At 51.3% G+C, this 18,565-nt stretch overlaps 8 protein-coding genes across 8 annotated transcripts; 4 read left to right on the top strand and 4 right to left on the bottom strand.

Annotated features, from left to right (window-relative positions):
- Positions 1 to 1,739: 1,739 nt before the first annotated feature.
- PG994_007682 (uncharacterized protein) lies at positions 1,740 to 3,690 on the bottom strand (the record flags this gene model as incomplete). The annotated part of the gene is made up of 4 exons (XM_066859091.1): positions 1,740 to 2,088; positions 2,159 to 2,951; positions 3,012 to 3,571; positions 3,629 to 3,690. 4 exons carry the CDS (start codon positions 3,688 to 3,690, stop codon positions 1,740 to 1,742), a joined length of 1,764 nt encoding a protein of 587 aa, XP_066714578.1.
- A 2,227-nt stretch (positions 3,691 to 5,917) lies between these two features.
- On the bottom strand, positions 5,918 to 6,474 carry PG994_007681 (uncharacterized protein; the record flags this gene model as incomplete). The annotated part of the gene is made up of 5 exons (XM_066859090.1): positions 5,918 to 6,047; positions 6,110 to 6,200; positions 6,258 to 6,287; positions 6,338 to 6,364; positions 6,420 to 6,474. The coding sequence occupies 5 exons, from the start codon at positions 6,472 to 6,474 to the stop codon at positions 5,918 to 5,920; spliced, it is 333 nt and encodes a 110-aa protein (XP_066714577.1).
- Positions 6,475 to 7,740: 1,266 nt separating this feature from the next.
- PG994_007680 (FHA domain-containing protein) lies at positions 7,741 to 10,168 on the top strand (the record flags this gene model as incomplete). The annotated part of the gene is made up of 2 exons (XM_066859089.1): positions 7,741 to 8,937; positions 8,999 to 10,168. 2 exons carry the CDS (start codon positions 7,741 to 7,743, stop codon positions 10,166 to 10,168), a joined length of 2,367 nt encoding a protein of 788 aa, XP_066714576.1.
- Positions 10,169 to 10,809: 641 nt separating this feature from the next.
- Positions 10,810 to 11,524, bottom strand: PG994_007679 (uncharacterized protein; the record flags this gene model as incomplete). The annotated part of the gene is made up of 2 exons (XM_066859088.1): positions 10,810 to 11,325; positions 11,498 to 11,524. The coding sequence occupies 2 exons, from the start codon at positions 11,522 to 11,524 to the stop codon at positions 10,810 to 10,812; spliced, it is 543 nt and encodes a 180-aa protein (XP_066714575.1).
- Positions 11,525 to 12,671: 1,147 nt separating this feature from the next.
- On the bottom strand, positions 12,672 to 14,210 carry PG994_007678 (COP9 signalosome complex subunit 2; the record flags this gene model as incomplete). The annotated part of the gene is made up of 2 exons (XM_066859087.1): positions 12,672 to 14,109; positions 14,170 to 14,210. The coding sequence occupies 2 exons, from the start codon at positions 14,208 to 14,210 to the stop codon at positions 12,672 to 12,674; spliced, it is 1,479 nt and encodes a 492-aa protein (XP_066714574.1).
- A 1,033-nt stretch (positions 14,211 to 15,243) lies between these two features.
- Positions 15,244 to 16,384, top strand: PG994_007677 (uncharacterized protein; the record flags this gene model as incomplete). The annotated part of the gene is made up of 2 exons (XM_066859086.1): positions 15,244 to 15,724; positions 15,828 to 16,384. The coding sequence occupies 2 exons, from the start codon at positions 15,244 to 15,246 to the stop codon at positions 16,382 to 16,384; spliced, it is 1,038 nt and encodes a 345-aa protein (XP_066714573.1).
- Positions 16,385 to 16,835: 451 nt separating this feature from the next.
- PG994_007676 (uncharacterized protein) lies at positions 16,836 to 17,519 on the top strand (the record flags this gene model as incomplete). Its single annotated transcript, XM_066859085.1, has 1 exon — positions 16,836 to 17,519. The coding sequence occupies one exon, from the start codon at positions 16,836 to 16,838 to the stop codon at positions 17,517 to 17,519; it is 684 nt and encodes a 227-aa protein (XP_066714572.1).
- A 398-nt stretch (positions 17,520 to 17,917) lies between these two features.
- PG994_007675 (uncharacterized protein) lies at positions 17,918 to 18,464 on the top strand (the record flags this gene model as incomplete). The annotated part of the gene is made up of 2 exons (XM_066859084.1): positions 17,918 to 18,085; positions 18,201 to 18,464. The coding sequence occupies 2 exons, from the start codon at positions 17,918 to 17,920 to the stop codon at positions 18,462 to 18,464; spliced, it is 432 nt and encodes a 143-aa protein (XP_066714571.1).
- Positions 18,465 to 18,565: the final 101 nt, after the last annotated feature.

Here is an 18,565-nt window from a genome sequence, read left to right as displayed (position 1 = left end):
TAATATAAACAGACTAGCTTATATTTATAGCTTAAATAAGAGAGAGAATAAGAAAGTTTAATTAAGTATGTGAGCAACCAATCTGATGTGGCAGCACACTACAGCATTGTTCAGTGCGAGACGAAGGCACATCAAGGTTTAGGAAGGCCTTATGTGCCCCATGCAGTGAGCGCATGTTCAGAAGGGATGAATTGGTATGCGCTCAGACACCAAGGACCTGTATATATGACATGAGATAGACCCGGTAGATAGATGCGAAACCCAAGGCTTTGAACCCCCGCCTCTCAGGACCTACCACGCTGACCGAATGCTCACAAAGTATGTACCCCTTAAATTATATCTTTTTATATTATATTACTGCCGGTATATTCCATATAAATACTAAGCTAGGTTTTATTAAAAAGGGGTCTATATAAGTCAATATTACATATGAGTGTCCTTTTCGTGAACCCCATCCATAGGTCCCGAGAGCGCTCAACTCGACAAAACCAGTCCTATAATACAGGGGCGAGAACAACGTGGAGTACAGCCAATCCACGCGCCTATTAGCTACGATACAAGGACGCAAAGCGCTAGTCAAGGCCAGCTTGGCTGTTTTAGTTGAGGAGGAAATACATGTTCCTTTCGACAATACTCCTGTAAAGAACCGAACGCCCTGCTCTTGGATTTATTGGGCGAGATTTGTCAGTTGTGTATATCACCGCAACACTACACAACGATCACCTTTCTATGCTCATATTCGATGGCACTTGGTGTTCCAGCCCCGACAGAAAGGTGGCCAGTGAGTAGGTGACCAGCCTTGTAACTGCGAATGGCTTCAAAAGAAGGGAACTAGGAAACAAAGGGATGGTATGGTTTCCATTACCAAGCGAAGTGGAATCCAGAGCGGCTATAACTTCCAGAAGCCGTCTGCGGCAGGTGGATGAGGTCACCTGAAGGTAAGTACCCAGCCCTCCATCGAAGTCGCACGAGAGGACTTCATTACGTACGGGATTCGAGAACCGATGTACACACTGCAGCAGTATGGCAATCAAATTGTCAGCGGTCCAGCCGTTGAGGAAGAGGACTCGTCTTTCCGGAAAAGGAAGTCTCGGATAAGGGCGTGCAGCATACTAGGAGAGCCAAGGGAAGGATAACTTGACTATTCCACGGCTGAATTCTATACATATGTAGGATCTGTGCCCGCACCGTCTAGCTTTGCGTCGAAGCGGAGCGCGCTACTATAGTGAGACAAGCTGGCCCGGCTCCGGGGGGTGGGGTGGCACTTCTTTTCCTCGGGATATTGAAACAGGCCGGTAGGGTTTCCTTTCTTTCTTCGAGTCACACCGCTGAGTGTCTCGGAGCCCCCATGTAGATCATGTGGTACTAGGCGAACGCTTGCCAGAGGGATGTTTGGATGCGTCCAAGGGTAGGGTTGACAGTATAGTCTCATCTCGGTTTATTTCGAGCGTTTGGATTTGGGGGTGGTCGTGTTCTAGCGGGCAATCCAACTGTGATTCAGCCATATCTGTGAAAAAGGTGGCTCGAGTCTCTCGTGCCATAGCAAGGTGTCGTGTTTAGAGAAGAGCTTGTCCACAAAGCATAATTAGCATATGGTAGCCGGGAGCGATTGAAGACATTAGGAATAGATGGTGATACAAAGCTATCTAGCTAACTAATATTGACAAGATGATACACGCATGTCTATGCAGGCGAATAGGTACAGAGAAAGTTAAAAGGGGGGGAATGCAACGCGCTACCTAGATGCCACTGTCAATCTGGTCCACCACCGCCGTCAACGTCCAATCATCCCATTCCCGGCATGTTTGGTAGATGCTGTCGGGAATGTCCAATTCAGTAAGCTTGTGTGAGTTGAAGACGATCTGGGTGAAGAAGCCTTGAGCCGCATGCCACGCGATGTGGCAATGGAACGCCCAGAGCCCGGTGTTCCACGTGTCAATCTGGACCACGAGATGACCACCGCCTTGTACCATGTGCACATCGCGGCGCAGAGGGTTGTTGGCGTTGGTGATGGTGGAGCCATCCCACTTCCCGGGGCCCTGTGAGAGGATGTACATTTCCACGCCGTGTGCGTGCATAGGATGAGGACTGGTAGATCGGTTAGAAGAGCGTCGTGATGGTGAATGGTTGATGTCAGGACTGGAGGAAATAGACTTACGCGATAAGCGGGTTCCAGATGTTGATGCGTATGGAACTGTTGGTGCCATAATCATAAATGCCGGTGTCTGAACCAAACGAGGTCAAGTCACCCTCCTTCGCCGTCAGGAGGGTCGGGTGGTTGTAGTCCACGCGCGGCGAGGCACCGTCAAATATCCACAGGAAGTGGTCCGTCTTGTTGATGATGACGCCGATATCCATCTCCTGGGTGTAAGATGGTTCAGGGACCTTCATGGGGTACAGCGGCTGAGTGAGGTACAGTTCCTCATTGGCGCATGTGTTTGGATCCTCATCCGGCCACGCCTTGCTGTTGGGCAGTTCATTCTCGTCGGCGTCATCGTAGAAGATGGCGGCCTGCGCAAAGTGCTGCTTGGCTACCGAGCAGGGACTCAGGGTCGCCCGGAGCCAGAAGACTGAGTTATGCTTACCAGCATCGGCCTTGACCACCACGTCAACTCTCTGCCCGGTACCGAGAATGACCACTTTCGTGTCATAGGGTATGATTGGAGTGAAGTCATTGGCAATGACTGTCATGGTGTGCCCATCGATCGAAACGCGCTCAGTGCCCTGAGATCCAGTGTTGACGAATCGGAGTCGGTGAGTCTTGCCTTTCTGGAACCTGAACTTAGCAATACCGGCATGGTTGTGGCATGGCGTCTTGTCATCCTTCTCTACCATGCTGCAGTTGAATATCATCTTGCCCTGGATCAGATTATTGTCGGATATTGTCTGACCGCGGAATCCAGGTGCCATGATCTCCTCAACGACTGAATGGTAATCCTTGTGCCACCAATCTGCTGCTCATTAGCTTTTCCTGTCATCACTATCAGGCGAGGTGGGATGTTTGTACGTACCACTGACCATGATAGGTCCAAGATCAGTATCGTAGTCAACGTGGTTGGGCCCGTAAATAACCGTTGGGCCCAAGAGACCCCCGGCGTATTGACCCGAGTAGTGAGCGTGATACCACGATGTGCCGTAGAGTGTAGCATGGAGCTTGTAGGTGAAGCTTTTGCCGGGGGCGATGGGGCATTGGGATACACCTGGGGTGCCATCCATCCAAGGTGTTTCCTGTTGGAGAAATCCATGCCAGTGCATTGATGTGCCTTCTTCGTCACCTGTGATGTGGTTGTTGACCTTCACCTCGATGTAGTCTCCCCAGTTGGCTTCGACCAAAGGACCAGGGAACTGCCCATTCACCAGCAGAACGGATTTTTGATATCCATCGGGTGATATTAAGTCCCGCGTGATATTGAACTCGTAATGCCTTGTCACGCCTGTCGTTGGGTAGTCGGTGTAGGCATTGGTTCCTTCAGCAGTCCTGTCTCCCCAAGGGGTGACACCATGACTGCCGCCCTGGCCCATGAGCCACATCGGCAGCGTGGGCAACAGCAGAGTACCCCATAGCGACTTCCTGTATCTCGTTAGATCTATATCTTCAGACGCAGGGAGAGGCCACGCGTGTACTCACAAGTTCTGTTGCTCTGGGGTGATGGAGCCCAGAAGGCCATTGCAGAGTGAAAAGAGACCCATTGACACGGTTCTGGAGCAGTCTGGTGATCTAGAAAACCCCTTCAGACGAATGCATGTAAGAGATCCCAGAGGAGCAATGGATCACTGAAGGGGAGGATGGGATGGTATTAATATCCCAAGGCCGCGGGGCCTCTTGGATGTTATGCTAACCTTGCGCCGTGCTGAAAAGCCTGGCAAAGACAACCGTAGCAACAACATCTGTTCGCGGTCGGCACTTTTCGCCAGTGGACAAGCTTTCTTGTCTTAGAAACACTAAGGGGACGCGGTCAAAGTCTACAATTGAAGTTTCCTTTGGTGAAAAAGCTCCTGGGCTCCCCGGGACGAGTTTCGATAGCGTAGTTCGGTGAGACAACCGCCAAAGCCCCAGGGAAAGATCGACGCAACTTCGTTCTCTTATGGCCCATTGGGTGGCCTGCATATTGCCCTGGTTTCGTACCTGCGTGCAACTGCGACATCCACCTTCTCGTACATCTGCCCCGGACCATGGTGTGATACCGACGGGCTGCGTTCAACCGCTGACCACTCTGGTCCCACGAAGCAGTGTTCAGGTAGAGGGCCGGCACTCCCTTACGGATACAAGATGAGAGCCAAGCCATGATTCGAGGCCGGAATCCTTAATGTGCCGGCGACATACCTGAAGCCAAGCTCTACGCAACCCGACCGCAAAAAAAAGGACGGTTCGCGATGGCCCATCTCGAGCTCTTTGCTTCTTCGCTGCAGACTCAGAGAACACGCGCCACTCATCTTGTAGCCACGATAACCAGGCACGGGGTATACTTGCTTATCTCGAAAGGTCCTGATATTATATGATGAACCTTTTGTGAAGATCCATTCCGCTGGACGTATAGGGGTTGTAAGCTGCGTAGTGTCGGTATAGATGGAGCCGATTTCGTACCCGTCCGCCCGTTGGATTCCAGGCATCGCCACAACTGCCCACACTACTTGGCTGCTTCCTTGCTTTGAAAGTGTCTTCGTGGGCCACCTAGCTGTTGATCTGATTGCGCAAAATTCGTACAATTTCTGGGTGAGACATGATTGCGCTTTGTTCTTTTTTAGGAGCCACGGCGAGACGGTGGTGTGCAACGGTGCAATCACCTCACCACGACGGAGACCGCCTTATCACCCCCTTTCTGTTTTTAGCCCATTGTGACTGGTCATTTGACAGACCGGGGGCACAGACAGGAAGTCCAGGCCTGGTTTGCAGGTTGGAACAGACCACAGCCATGATTTGATACCCCCTTGAACAGCCGTATATCTGAATAATATACAGTATAGCCACAGGTGATCGATAGGTTCATGCAATTCATATGGGGCTAATCAGACTGGTTAGTTCATATGTGAAAAGGTTGTCACACCAATTTAACTGATATAAATGTGTTCATATTATACATTAAGAATTAGTTATACACTACACTGGATGTAGTGAAATTAAAACGTACGGCGTTCAAGGGGATAGTCGCAATGAATCTTACAAAGGCATGCATGCACCTGGATGCTGGCCCAATGGCATCAGGACGAATTGGATGGCAGCAGGTATGCATGCTGGGTACTCCGTACAATTGATGGGGGCTGAACGCATAGAGTTCGCAATAGTGTTCAGGAACCAAATCAGCTACCAAATCAGCTGTCTGTGTGACAGAACCACTCATTTCAGCCTACCACCACCACCACCACTACTTACCTTAGGTTCTTATACGTTATGCGGTTAGATGCCATCCGAAGTCTCTCATATCCAGATGATCCCATTTAGCCTTAGCATTAGGCATTGTCTTGCAGCCACGCTTCTGGCTCCTCCCATTCTTCAGGCCAGCCGCCACGTCTTTGCCACCAATGACCATGCATGCATATAGGGAATCTGGGTAGGTACTGAAGGTGCTTGCTTGTTTATGTAATGTAAGATGTAAGGCGAAAAAGGCTGCCAATTTGGTAGCCATCACTATCAAGTAACAACGACTCACTTCTATATAGCCCTCACTACCACCAAATAGATCGTCGCAAGTCCTTGCCGTCGTCACGTCGGCAGAGTATCGATTGCGCACATATCTCGACTGCAGAAATGCATTGCTTGCGCTTTTGCCGTCACATACCATCGTACACTTCATTATGGTACATATCTTTTTGAGATACAAGGCCAGTCAAGCTGTTGTGGGATCTCGAATGGCCTTGTTGCGCGGACTGCTCGAAATGTATAGCCTCTCAAGAACTATTGTGCATTAAAGAAAGAAGCTTATAGTTCTCGCGGTCGATAGGCTCTCTGGGCAGCCATAATGTAGGGTCGCCTTTGTGCTCGCAGGAAAGCTTCATTTGCGATGGGGGACGCATCGGATCGAATGACACTACCGATGCCCATGAAGAAGCTGTTGAAGAAAGTGATTAGCAGTTGCCGGGTGACTATAGCAAAGGCGCAGCCAGTACTGACCCAAAAGTGGCACCCGATCCTGCCATGTACTGGCCCAGTGTTCGCATGATGCCATTTGCTCCCGCGCCGTATCTGAAGATGTTCACGGTTCCTGTCGGGATGAGTTAGTGCGCCAGAAGCTGGGTCTTGCGAAGATTGCTCGGCATACCAAAGATGAAACCGATGATGACACCGACAGCTACAAATAATGTCAGCCATGGTCGGTTCGAAAGGGCCTATGCTACTAACTTCCGCCCATCATGCCACCCATTTTCACTGTGCAACGATTAGCTCCAATGACCAGTAGAAGGGCGCGCAGTCTTCCACTGACTCTTGTCGAAGGCCGATGGGCCGGCGGCGGGACCGTGACCGACTGGTACAGGCATAGCTGCTGCTTGAGATTCAGATTGTCGATGCAAATATCTCCGTGTAGAGTAAGCAGCCTCGTTCGGGCAATTTAGAGAGAGGTTCTCTTCTTCAGTGGGGTATCAACTTGAATCATATCATCAGGGTCCGGGAAGAGCTTCGAGAATCTTGAAGCACGGGCCAACGAGGCCTTTGAATTGCGCTTTCTCCACAGCGGTGGTACGGTTTTTCTATCCGACTTTACAGCGGGCCTGTTTTGATTAGCCAGCAAGCGGGTCGGCTAGTCGGGGGGCATGAGGTACAAATACAGTCTGGCCGGTCGTATTACGACTATTAACTGCCAGCATCTCTCCAAGCTCAATGCAACGAAGCTGTTGCTTTAGGAAAATAGCTCTAGAAATACGATCCTGTAGCTTGATGATTAAGCGAAGTTGTATACCGATGTCAGGTAGCCACTGAGTATGATCGCGTGTCAGCCGCGCCTAATCTAGCGACAGTTACTCAATCGTCACTACAGTTTAGGTACTGACTCGCTGCACTGGTTTCAGCAACTTCCTTCCCATTGGGAGAAAAAGATGGGAAAGTGATAGTCACGTGAGGGCCGCTACCCAGGGGCCAGGGCTCGGTAATGGCTTATTACCTATTTTCTGCTTGAAAACATTAGCAAAGTTCCTGGAGAAAGGGACATCGTTGATCAATCCTAGCCCGGCATCGTAATCGGGCCACCAGGGAATTATCTGATCTGTCCTGCAGATTGGCAATTTCAGAAACAAGAAAGAGGGAAACGCATCCCGCTCAAAATTTACGACACAGGCAGAGAGAGACTGGGACTGGATGGGTTGGGGTGATGGTGAGACGACGACACCCAGACTCCCAGACCCCCCATGTTTGCTAGGGTGCTAGTAATCACAGCAGGTGCCCATTGCCATTCTGGCGCTAAAGAAATGAGCCTCGAACCTCATTTTCAACCGCACCTCTTCGCAGATCTCTATTCACCTCCTCATCACGCAAGTTACGGCATCCCGTTACTGCGAATGTTGGTTTCGCTTCTTCTCGCATTCTTCCCCAAATCCCTTTTTTCACGGTCAGCATCGATTTTCGGGTCGCCTGGATGGTGGAGAGCCCGTCTTTGACGACATCATACATTCATTTCCTTTCATCATCCCGGTCACGACTCTGTCATCACCAAACACGACTGTCGGTTCCTTCATCCCCGTTCTCCTCGAAATCATCGACAAAATCCGCACGCGAAATCCCTCTCGACTCGACAACATTAACCACCCCTCATGACCGCTGTCGCGAGCCCCCCTACTCTGGTGCAACACAATCGGCCGGCATGGGGAATGAATGGTCACGGTGGTCAGACTCTTAACCAGATGAATCCGGAAGAGCTCAACCGCATGTTTCTGCCTCGAAAGAACATCCAGAGAACAAACTCCTCCTCATCCTTGTCCTCCAACGCATCCAACTCCTCCACCTCTACCGTGGTCGGCCCCAACAACCAGCAGCCTTCCCAATCCAATGCTGTAAATGGCGGCGCGTCTATGTCAGCTGCCGGGGATCTGAGCTCTTGGCCCAATGCAACCGGCACCAGAAAACGTCCCCAAGGCAAGGCTCCTTGGCCATCTTCGAAGCCCGAAGGCCAATCTGATTTTTCGGCTGCGAGACTGTCAGCACGACCGCAAATGATGCCCGGCAGCGCCAATGGAGGCCCTGTGGGTGGTGGGCTTAATGGCTCTTCCTCTATTCACTCGCCGTCTCCGATTTTGCAATCCCAAGGACAAATTGCAAATCAGTCTGGTATGCCCCGCCCTATGGCTGAAGGCGCCCCGTCAGGTGGTCAACCTGTACTATATTTGTTATCGTTGAACGGCACCTTCGAGCGCAAGACCATATCCGTTCCTTTCTCCCCTGACACCCTTAGGATTGGTCGTCAGACGAACGCAAAGACGGTGCCGACTCCGATCAATGGCTTCTTTGATTCCAAGGTTCTGTCGCGGCAGCATGCAGAAATCTGGGCAGATCGCCAAGGGAAAATATGGATTAGAGATGTTAAATCGTCCAATGGCACGTTCGTCAATGGCACGCGGCTATCCCAGGAGAATCGAGAGTCGGAGCCACACGAATTGCAGACTGGCGACCATTTAGAGCTTGGAATCGATATTGTGAGTGAAGACCAGAAGACGGTGGTTCATCACAAAGTGGCTGCCAAAGTGGAACATTCTGGTTTCTTGAACGCAACAAACAACCTTTTGGACATGAACTTCGGCGACCTTGACCCGGCGAATGGCTCCATGATGATGCAGCCGGTTGGCGGTATGCCATACAGAGGGCGCAATGGAAGTCAAGCCTCGATGGCGAACAATGGGCGCATGATGCCTGCAGGCGGTATGATGGCTGCCCCACCAAATGGAATGGCTCATCAACGGGGTGGCTTTTCCTTCTCGCCCATTAGTACTGAGCAGATTGTGAAGAGGCTCCAGGTAAGTTCTCCGTGCTAGATGTGTCCTCGGGCTAGCACCAGCAACTAACTTTCCCTTCCAGGGCGAAATGCGGACCGCGCGTCTTCAAACGCAAGATCTCGGTCGGACGAATCAGTTCATACACACTTTACTATCTCACGATGATATCAAAGACATGGAGCGGCTAGAGCCGGTCGAGCCACCCAAATCTCAGCTGTCCAACGGGGCGATTAATGCAATGCCGTTTCTTAGAAATGATAACAAAGCACGGTTTTCTGATCCTCCTGCTCCTCCGCCACAGCAACCTTTGCCAGAGAAACCGGATGTGCCATCGCTCAAGCGCGGTACAACAGAGAGACCCAAGGTCCCTACGCCGAACCCTGGTGCCTCTCCAATTCGACAGGATGGCAACGTCAGCCAAATTCTTCAACTTACAGAGGCTCTCAACAGCGCAAGGAAGGAGATAGAATCACAGACATGTCGCATGAGAGACCTTGAGGAAATGTTGCAGCATGAACGGCAAGCGCGAGAATTGGCGGAGGAGTTGGCTAAACGCCTCGAAGATGCGGCTACGGCAAAAGTCAACGGTACCTCGGTCCAGCCCGAGGAGGATCAGTCGACTATGGAACATGCATTTGAACCACCAGTTGAAAATTCGTCATCCCCTGACGTTGAGACGCCAACTGGCGAGTCTGATACAAAGTCACTACCCCCACAAGTTGATGCCATGGAGGCGTCTGCAACACATTTGCACACACAGCTTGAATCAATGGTCTCGGAGATCAAAGATCTCAAGCAACAGCTCGAAACTTATAAGCAACGTGCTGAAGTTGCTGAAATGGAGCGAGACGCAGACCGCCAGTCTTTGGCCGAGATGGCTCTGCAGATAAGGAAAGACGCAGAGGCGAGAGAAGCTATCGTTCGCGAGAAATCACGTTCCAGATCAAATTCGCAGGAAATGCACAAATTTGAAACAGGCAGCGTCGCGTCGGATGAGTCGACACTCATCAGAACACCTTCGACAAGTTCAAGTGGAGGTCAGGCAACCCCTGGAGGATCGAGCGACCCCCCAACGTTGTCACGGGCGAACACTATAACGCCCAGCCCAAGTCAGACAGGGGGTCTTTCCCGTGAGCAGGTTCTGGCGCATGGCCTGCCCTATACATCCATGATTGGTGTGGTATTACTGGGTATGGGGCTCATGGCTTATATCAATGGTTGGCAACCCCAACCTTCTCGCCTCGAGCGATAGAAAAGACGCACCTTAACGACATTACGACTCATTGTTATCATACACGAACACCTGGTCACCTCGATCTGGTTCTCACTGCAACATAGCACATCGATACTGCCGATTTCTTTTGTGGATATCCCATATGGCACTTGCCTGGCTGAAATATTTTGTTCTTCTTATTGACTTCTGCCTGCATGACGCGAACTGGTTTCCTGGCGTAGCGGTCCTTCTCTCTAACGTAGTGCGGCACTGTATGAAAACGGGTTTTTCTTTTCCTGGATTATTGGCGAGGGTGAGAGGCCTGGCATAGTGGAACACGGGGCGAAATGGTCGAACGTCAGATCAAAGTGGTCTTCAGAAACAAAAAAGGTTGACTGGGACTATGTAATCAATTGTCATTTATGGATTAGACTGCGATCGGTCTATACCGTTGAAGCTCTCCCCCAAAGGATCCAATACAAACCCTTCTAGAGGTAGTGACGCTCTAGATTGTTTGCAAACCCTATCTTGTTGAGATGGTTAAATGAAAAGACTCAGCGCATAAATTGCACATTTCAGACCTACCTTGTTAAACCATGGCCCCTGGTTCAGTCTTGATCGATTAGTTAGTTGTCTGCGAGACCTACCTTTCTCACTGACTCAGCCTGGCTCTTTCTTCTTCACCGTCCCACACCAACTGCGTCACAAGGCTTACTCAGGGTGAAGATAACTGGCGCATCGTTCATCGCGCAGATCCTCCGCAGAACGTCGACGAACCGACTTACCTTGTCATGGGTGGTGGGGTGCTCGGCGTAGTTGAGCTCGTCAACGATGACGACCAGGCGCATCCAGCCCCAGCCGTCAGCGCCGGCCTGCAGGCGCACCGTACTGAGCGCCTCGAGGATGGCGAGGCCGGCCAGGAGCGGCTCCAGCTTGGGCCGCACGCGCAGGTACGTCGCCAGCTCGTGGCCGGCTAGGGTCGTCGTGAGGGAGGTCCCGGTCAGGGGGTCGCGGTGGCCGGCGGGCAGGTCTTCGGGCGTGAAGACGATCTCGGGGGGCGGTGGGAGAGGAGGAGGAAACTGGCTTTTTATTGGGGTTGATGCGGCGGCTCCTGCTGCTTGGCTGCCGCCGCCTGTGCCTGTCCTTGTCGTCGTCCGAGGGGTGGTGATGTCGACGGCTATGAGGATGTCCCGGAGCTTGGGGCACCAGTATAATATGTTGATTGCTTGATGGACCTCCCGGGCCCGTCCTCGGTTCGGGCGTAGTCGCCTTGGTCTCCGAGCGATTCCTGGTACGATGTAGCCCCAACTTTGCCTCGAACTGCGTGGCGCGCGCCACGAGGGTATCCCGAGAGATGCGGAGGCCTACCAAGGAGGCAGCACGTTGAAGAGCCATTATTATATATGTCCCACGTTTGCTTTGTCTGCCTAGGCTGATGGAAACCGCGGCTCGGCTTTCTCCCAATATTTCTCAAGATAGGAGAAGGAGGGACAAGGCTGCAGCGTGATCGGTCTCTGGCGACAAGACCTGCCAGCAAACCAGAGAAGAGACCAACGCAGCGGTGAGTATGTAATTGGTATTAACGAATGACTATATTTGGGAAGTTGTCGTGTTCGCCAGCTCAAGCCCCTGACGTAGCACACACCTGATGTTCCAATGGGTTAAGTATATATAAGATGTCAGGCGTGTGGGACAAAGAGACAAATAGCATTGTTTTTCCTTGGCTATAATGGACATTGTTCTCTATATTTCTGGTCTTTATCAGCTTTGTCAGGCGTAATCAAGATGATTCTCAATGGATCTCGGTCAGTATGTGGTGTGAATCAAGAATGCCAACTGTCTTTGAGGATCACAACTCAGTACTGTGCGTAAAGAAACTTGGCGATGTTCACAGTTATGCCCATGGCAAACGTATCGTTTCCTCCGCTTTTTCTTTCCTCGTTACCCGTCCGTGTGCTTTCTATTCTATAAACAAATTCCGTCAATATACGAAGTACCCAATAATAACGACTACTTCATAACTGCATGCGCCAACCTGGTGGCTGTGGTAGTGTGAATATATTGATAATTTCACCCCAGAGCGATACAAAGTGTTGTTAACGATCAATAAAGCTTCATGCTTTGGGGTCACCTGTCATGAAAGCCACAGTTTAGTGGCACGATGTGTACAAGGCATTTTGTTTGGAGTGAAAGAATCAAGGTGTTTAGTCAATCGAGAAGCTCATGGCAAAGGCGCTTGAAACCTTACGAGATCGAATCGTGGCCTTTCACCCTGGACACTATCTCGGTGAAGCGAGCTCGAAATCCCACTTGTATATTCTAGACTGCTCTTGCGACCCAAAAGGATTAGGACCATATCAACATACTGGATTAACTCTTGTAATCTATACCCGGTATGACCGGGTTATTTCATTAATCGTAACATCTACCTGGTTTGGCGAAGCTGTATTCATAAGCGTACCCCATAAGACCATTCACCTCTTCGAGTGCAAAAGGTGGTCTGCCGTAGAGAACTGGCAATAAACTTTCTCAATCCCCCTCATTATGCCATCATGTTGTAGAATCCCTTGCCCTTGTGCTTTCTGCCCCCAGGGCCGCCCAAGCCTCTTGATCTGCCCCCATCCACTGAGTACATGGCACCACCAGCGAGACCGTCGTCAGGCAAACTGTGATCAGTCGACTTGAGTCCATCCTCACTAAATATGGTTGTGTACAAGGATGACAGTGCTGTAGACCAAGCGTCCAGGGCTTTCACCCGTTCAGCGTCGGCGTTTGATTCAATCTCCAGAGTACCGGCTTGCTGATCGATCTTGCCACGGATCTTGCCGTCCACGATTAAAAAGCCGAGGATGTCTTGAACTTCGGCATCGGAAATGTTGAGCTGGCGCGCAACCCAAGCAATCTTCATACGGGTGTATGGTGCGATCAGCTTCACAACAGCCTTGGTCCGCATGTTTCGGGTGACCTCGTCGATGTTCTCGGCGATGAAAGGGTCAGCTAAAATGTCCTGGTTCTCGCGGAGCACCTTGGCGTATTGGTGCATGTCGTCGCGCTGGTATGCATCGACCAGGTTAGTCATAGCAGCAATGCGCGCATCGTTCCGGTAGGGCTTGATCTCCTGTGAGTCAAAGGGATTTATGTCCGACTTCATGAGCATGGTCGTGAGAAGCAGGTACTTCAGAACCTGGATCCGATGCAAGTCACCAGCCTCATCATAGTTCCGGAAAGACTCGAAGAAATCGCTCTGGGCGTCCTTCCAATTCTCTTCACTCATGTGCATCTTGCCACCGCACTCGCGGATAATCCCCATGATTTTAGGGTGGGGCACTGCAGAGCGAACCTTGAGCGCCTTCTGATACAACACCTTGAGCTGCTTATTGTTTCGCGTCTCGGAGTACATCTGGATTTCCAGTGCATAGATCTCGAGCGAGTAGGTGCCCTTGCTCGGGTCATCGGATCCATCCTCCTTCTGGCAAGCTCGCTGCAGCTCTCGCAGCTTCTTTGTGACGGCCAAGTAATCTTTGCGGTCGAGGAGTAGCTTGGCCAGTTTGATGTTGGTCTTGAGCCAGAGACGCTCGTTATTGGTGCTCTGGAAACAGTCGAGGGTGAGCGAGTAGAACTTCTCCAGGCATCGCTGGGCGTCGGTGTTCTCTGACTCCTTCTCGACAAAGTCCAGCATGTTGGTAAGGGACTTCTCGGAATAGTTCCGCGTGACCGACTTGACGTAGGTCAGCAGCTCTGTGTAATGCGCGACAGCCTTGTCGTAGAGGCCCAGACGGAACTCGAGCTTGATGGCTTGTTTCAGGCCCTTGAAGCCCCAATCGCCCTTCTCCTGCTCTAGAGATGGTATGGCTAGGAATTCCTCGATGGCTGCTTCGGGCTCGGTGCCCTTCATCTGCTTGGCATTGTAGTACTTGTTTTCGATATCGACATCGCCAGAGTCTTGGTCATCGTCGTCATCCTCATACTCGAAGTCATATCTGGCAACCCGAAATTAGCTTGGAGGATTGGTAATTGTAAATAAAGCGGTTGCGACTTACTGCTCGTCATCCGACTCTTGCATGAAATCGTCGTCGGACATGATGGCGGCGCTGTTGGACGGCGATTATTGATTGGGAGATGTCATGAATTGCACAGGAACACCACAATGTGAGCAGCAAGTAGTGTTGTTCGTTACGTGGATACTGTGTGGTGAAGGAAGATGAGGATGAGGATGAGGATGAGGCTATCTGGAGCTCATAATCTTATCGGAGCTTAACATTCCCTAGGCCAACTGTTTGCGGGGCTGTGGAGGGGCAGAGAAAGAGAGCCGACTGCAGCCTAGAGCGAGCTGGATCTACCAGATCAGACACCATATGTGCAGTTTAATCCCTTTATTCAGCGAAAAAAACGCGTCATAGCCCGGTTACTGTGCTGTTCAGAGGTACATAAGGTGAGGGACAATGCCAATGCCAGACACTCGAACGCTGTCGTAACTGGCAACAGCTGTGGCAGAGACGCATCAAAACAAACTTCTACCCGGGCCTTTGGGAATGATCAGGCATCGAACCGTACAATGGTGCATAACATCTATTCTGCAGAGACATCACAGAGCATATGCAAAGAGGAGCAGTTGATATATTATTAATTTAGTGATATATTTATTATTTTGATTGTATTCCCAGAACTTGCCTGCCTGCATTACCCCAGAAATCAGCACTGTAGCAATACTCCGTACTCCGTACAGACAGAGGATGATGCAGGGTTCAGGATCTTTAGCTCTGGGCAACAGTGGGACCACACCTCTAAGGTTTATTTCGTGGGGCTGGCTGGATTACCCGAAGGTACTTTAATTCAGGTGGCGCCACGACTTCGTACGTTCGACGTGAATAATTCTCCATCCATCAACCTTTTTGTTCATCAACGTTCGTGGTACTGACCCTCGCGCAAGTCACTACCAGCCAGTCAAATCAAAGCCCGATAGCTACGAAACTGTTTTTTTGTTAGGCTTAGAGAGCTGCTATCGACCGGCCAGGTTTGCGACGAGGCAACTTTTTCATTTCGCCTAACGCCCTGCCTCAACGAGCACTTTCAACACACACCACGAACATCCCAGCAATCGCAACACCGCAATCATGGGAGGTGGCGATCTGAACTTGAAGAAGTCATGGCACCCGGGTTTGATGAAGAATCAAGCCCGTGTCTATGATGAGGAAAAGAAGGCCCTCGAAGAGAGAAAACGCACCGAGCAAAGAATCCGCGAGCTCAAGGAAGAACGCGCCAAGGAGGAGATCCAAAATCAACTCGAGGCTGCTGGTAACCGCAAACGAGTCGATCGTGTCGACTGGATGTACAGCGGCCCTAGCGACACTGGCGGAGGCACAGCAGAAGAGTTGGAGTCTTATCTCCTGGGAAAGCGAAGGGTCGACAACCTCATCAAGGGTACCGAACATCAGAAATTGGAGAAGAATGCGGGTGAGGAGAGTTTCATGGCTTTGCAAAATGCCAATACTGTCCGAGATACCGCTGCCAAAATTCGCGATGACCCATTGCTCGCTATGAAGAAACAAGAACAGGCTGCCTATGAGGCCATCATGAAAGACCCGACAAGGAGGCGTCAGTTACTGGGCACTATGGGCAAGACGGAGGAAGGCACATCCAAAAGCAAGGAGGATAGACACTCGAGACGCCACCGCCACAGGCATCGGTCGCACTCTAGGGATCGGGAACACCGTCGCTACCGACATCACCGCTCTGATTCGAGGACCCGAGACGACTCCAGGGACCGGGAGCGAAGACACAGGCGCCACAGATCTGACTCGAGAGACCCCTCTCCACGTTCACGTAGTCCGCGGCCTTCGAGATCGGACGAAGACAGATATAGGTCGAGGAGGAACCGCTCCGAAGAACGGACATCTGAAAGGCCAAGACGGGATGATTCAGAACGCCGGGATACCTATGACCGAAGGTCCCATAAGAGTGAGCGTGGCAGGCGCGATGGTCCTGAGACATCAAAACATGCAAAGCAACGGAAATGGGAATAGAAATGATAATGGCGGTGGTTCGAGTGCCGAGGCCGAACAAGAACGAGCGCGGAAGTTAGCTGCGATGCAAGCCGCGGCTTCGGAACTGGACGAGGATCGCGTGAAGCGATTAGCAGCCCTGGAAGAGCGTGAACGCCTGGAGAGGGAAATGGACAACCAGGCAAGGGAACGGTCGGGGAAATATGCGGATCAGGAGTTCGTCAACGGTCTGCGCAAAAAGGTCTTCAACTAAGCATCTCTTCGCAAAAATAGTGGAGACCTTGATTTATTCATTACACGAAATCTTCATATTGGTAGTGTTGAGATACCCCTTGAACACGTTGAGACACAATACACAAGCCTCTTTGCTTTCGGGCCATGTTTGCTGTTTACAGTGCATTGGTACCTACTGTAATATTTCGGATACCGCTTCAGAGGTCGATCTTGAGTTTCTATTTAATGATAATCACAGTCTTCAGAGCCTATTTGGTGCAAGCCAGAGAGAGATACTTTGGATACCCAAGCTGGGCGAGAACAACAACCCCGCGTGTTTTAGCGGATTCACCATGCAATTCCTCCTATCAACTCGTTTCTTTCTCCGGGTTATTCAGAGGGAGATAGTTTTCCAACTCGTCCAGGCTTCTACAAACTCACATTCTATATCAAGCGAATTCCCGTCTTGCAATCTTCAAAGACAGGAGAAGATGGCGTCAAATACGGCCTCCGCTGTGGCAGCGGGCACCAGCTCTATCGAGTCGGACGCCGAGACGGTCTTCGAGTACCACAAAATGGCCATGCCTCTGCAGCGCCCCGTCGACGCCGTCTTCTGCCTTTGCAGCCTGGACGTGCGCGTCGCACACCGCGCCGCCGAGCTCTTCCTGGAGGGGTACGGCGACCGCCTCATCTTCTCGGGCGGCGTGGGGAAGCTGACCGAGGGCCGTTTCGCCAAGCCCGAGGCCGAGGTCTTCGCCGACATTGCGCGCGCGAGGGGCGTCCCCGCCGAGAAGCTCCTCGTCGAGAACAAGTCCACCAACACGGGCGAGAACGCCCGGTTCGTCTGGGATCTGTTGGCGGAAAAGAAGGTGCAGGTCCGGTCGTTCGTCCTCGTGCAGAAACCCTATATGGAGCGCCGCACCTACGCCACCTTCAAGAAGCAGTGGCCCAACCCGGAGACGGTGATTACCGTGACTTCGCCCCAGCTGGACTGGATCGATTACCCGGACGCGAATAACCCGCGCGACCTGGTCACTGACATCATGGTTGGCGACCTTGTCCGAATTCGCGAGTATCCCGCTAAGGGGTTCCAGATACACCAAGACATCCCCGATGAAGTGTGGGACGCCGGGCAGCGTTTGATTCAAGCAGGATGCGATAGCCATTTACCTTAGATAATAGATAGCCAGCCAGCTCATGATAGTTACTAAATGTATCGACCCTCGACTACGTGTACAAAACCGTAATGACGCCCTTGAAAGACGTATTAGATGGGGGTATATGCGAGTCGAAACAAACATCATCTCGACTAGGAATAGTTTACAATAAATCGCAATGTCTTTATCCCGACGTTGGTTTCTCTTCGACCGTGCGGGGGCATGAGTCTCTCCGGACTGGGCAGTTGGCGAGTGTGTTAACTCAAAGTAAGGGATGACGGCTTGGCGCAGGAATTGTATCTATGCATATATTTAGGTCGGAGTTATCCTCGTAGACCCAAGTGCTTATGTGCCAACATAGTCCTTCTCAAACAACCCAGAGTATCACCATTACTACGGAAACAAAACCGTTCGGAATGGCTGAAGTCACTCAGAAGCAAGGAGGTCAGCCTCTGAAGTTCACGATCACCCACTACCGCCTCCCACACCACACCCACGAGGCTTTCATCAAGTGGCTCACCGAGGAGCACCTCCCACTTGCCCTTCCCGTGCTCAAGAAACACGGCGCTCTCGGGTACTCTCTTGTAAGCAGCAAGCAGTAGTTCCTTGGTCGAGAACTGGTGTTGGGCCTGCAATAATCGTCATGGAGATTCAATTTACTTACGAACTTGCTTGCTTACACGTATTTGATTAATGTAGTTCATCACGCCCGGCGCTCTCAATGACGGGGTGAGGGAGCTATACAAGGAGCTCCGTCCCACCTGGGACGTCGCCGACTACGACTGCGTGATCGAGTACATTTTGCCCGACATGCAGACGATCCAGAACGTCATGTCGGATCCAGATTGGCAGGTGTCGGTCAAGGATCAGGACCAGTGGGTGGACGTACCGAAGGCCGTGGTCTCGCTGGGGCATCATGTCCCATATTTGGTGGAGGGCGAGGTGTTGAACATGCCCAAGTGAGAGAGCGAGCAGAGGTGTCACAGTCATTGGGTGTTCCGTAAATACAGGATATCAATATGGAAGCGAATCACTGAGTAAAATTCTCGAGCCATATGACTATT

The sequence above is a fragment of the Apiospora phragmitis genome, assembly GCF_038363925.1.
Source record: "Apiospora phragmitis strain CBS 135458 chromosome Unknown utg000007l:2111988.0-4706623.0:1.0-2598199.0, whole genome shotgun sequence".
NCBI lineage: Eukaryota > Fungi > Ascomycota > Sordariomycetes > Amphisphaeriales > Apiosporaceae > Apiospora > Apiospora phragmitis.
The sequence above is the reverse complement of the archived record's forward strand: the minus strand, read 5'-3'. Positions and strand labels throughout refer to the sequence as shown.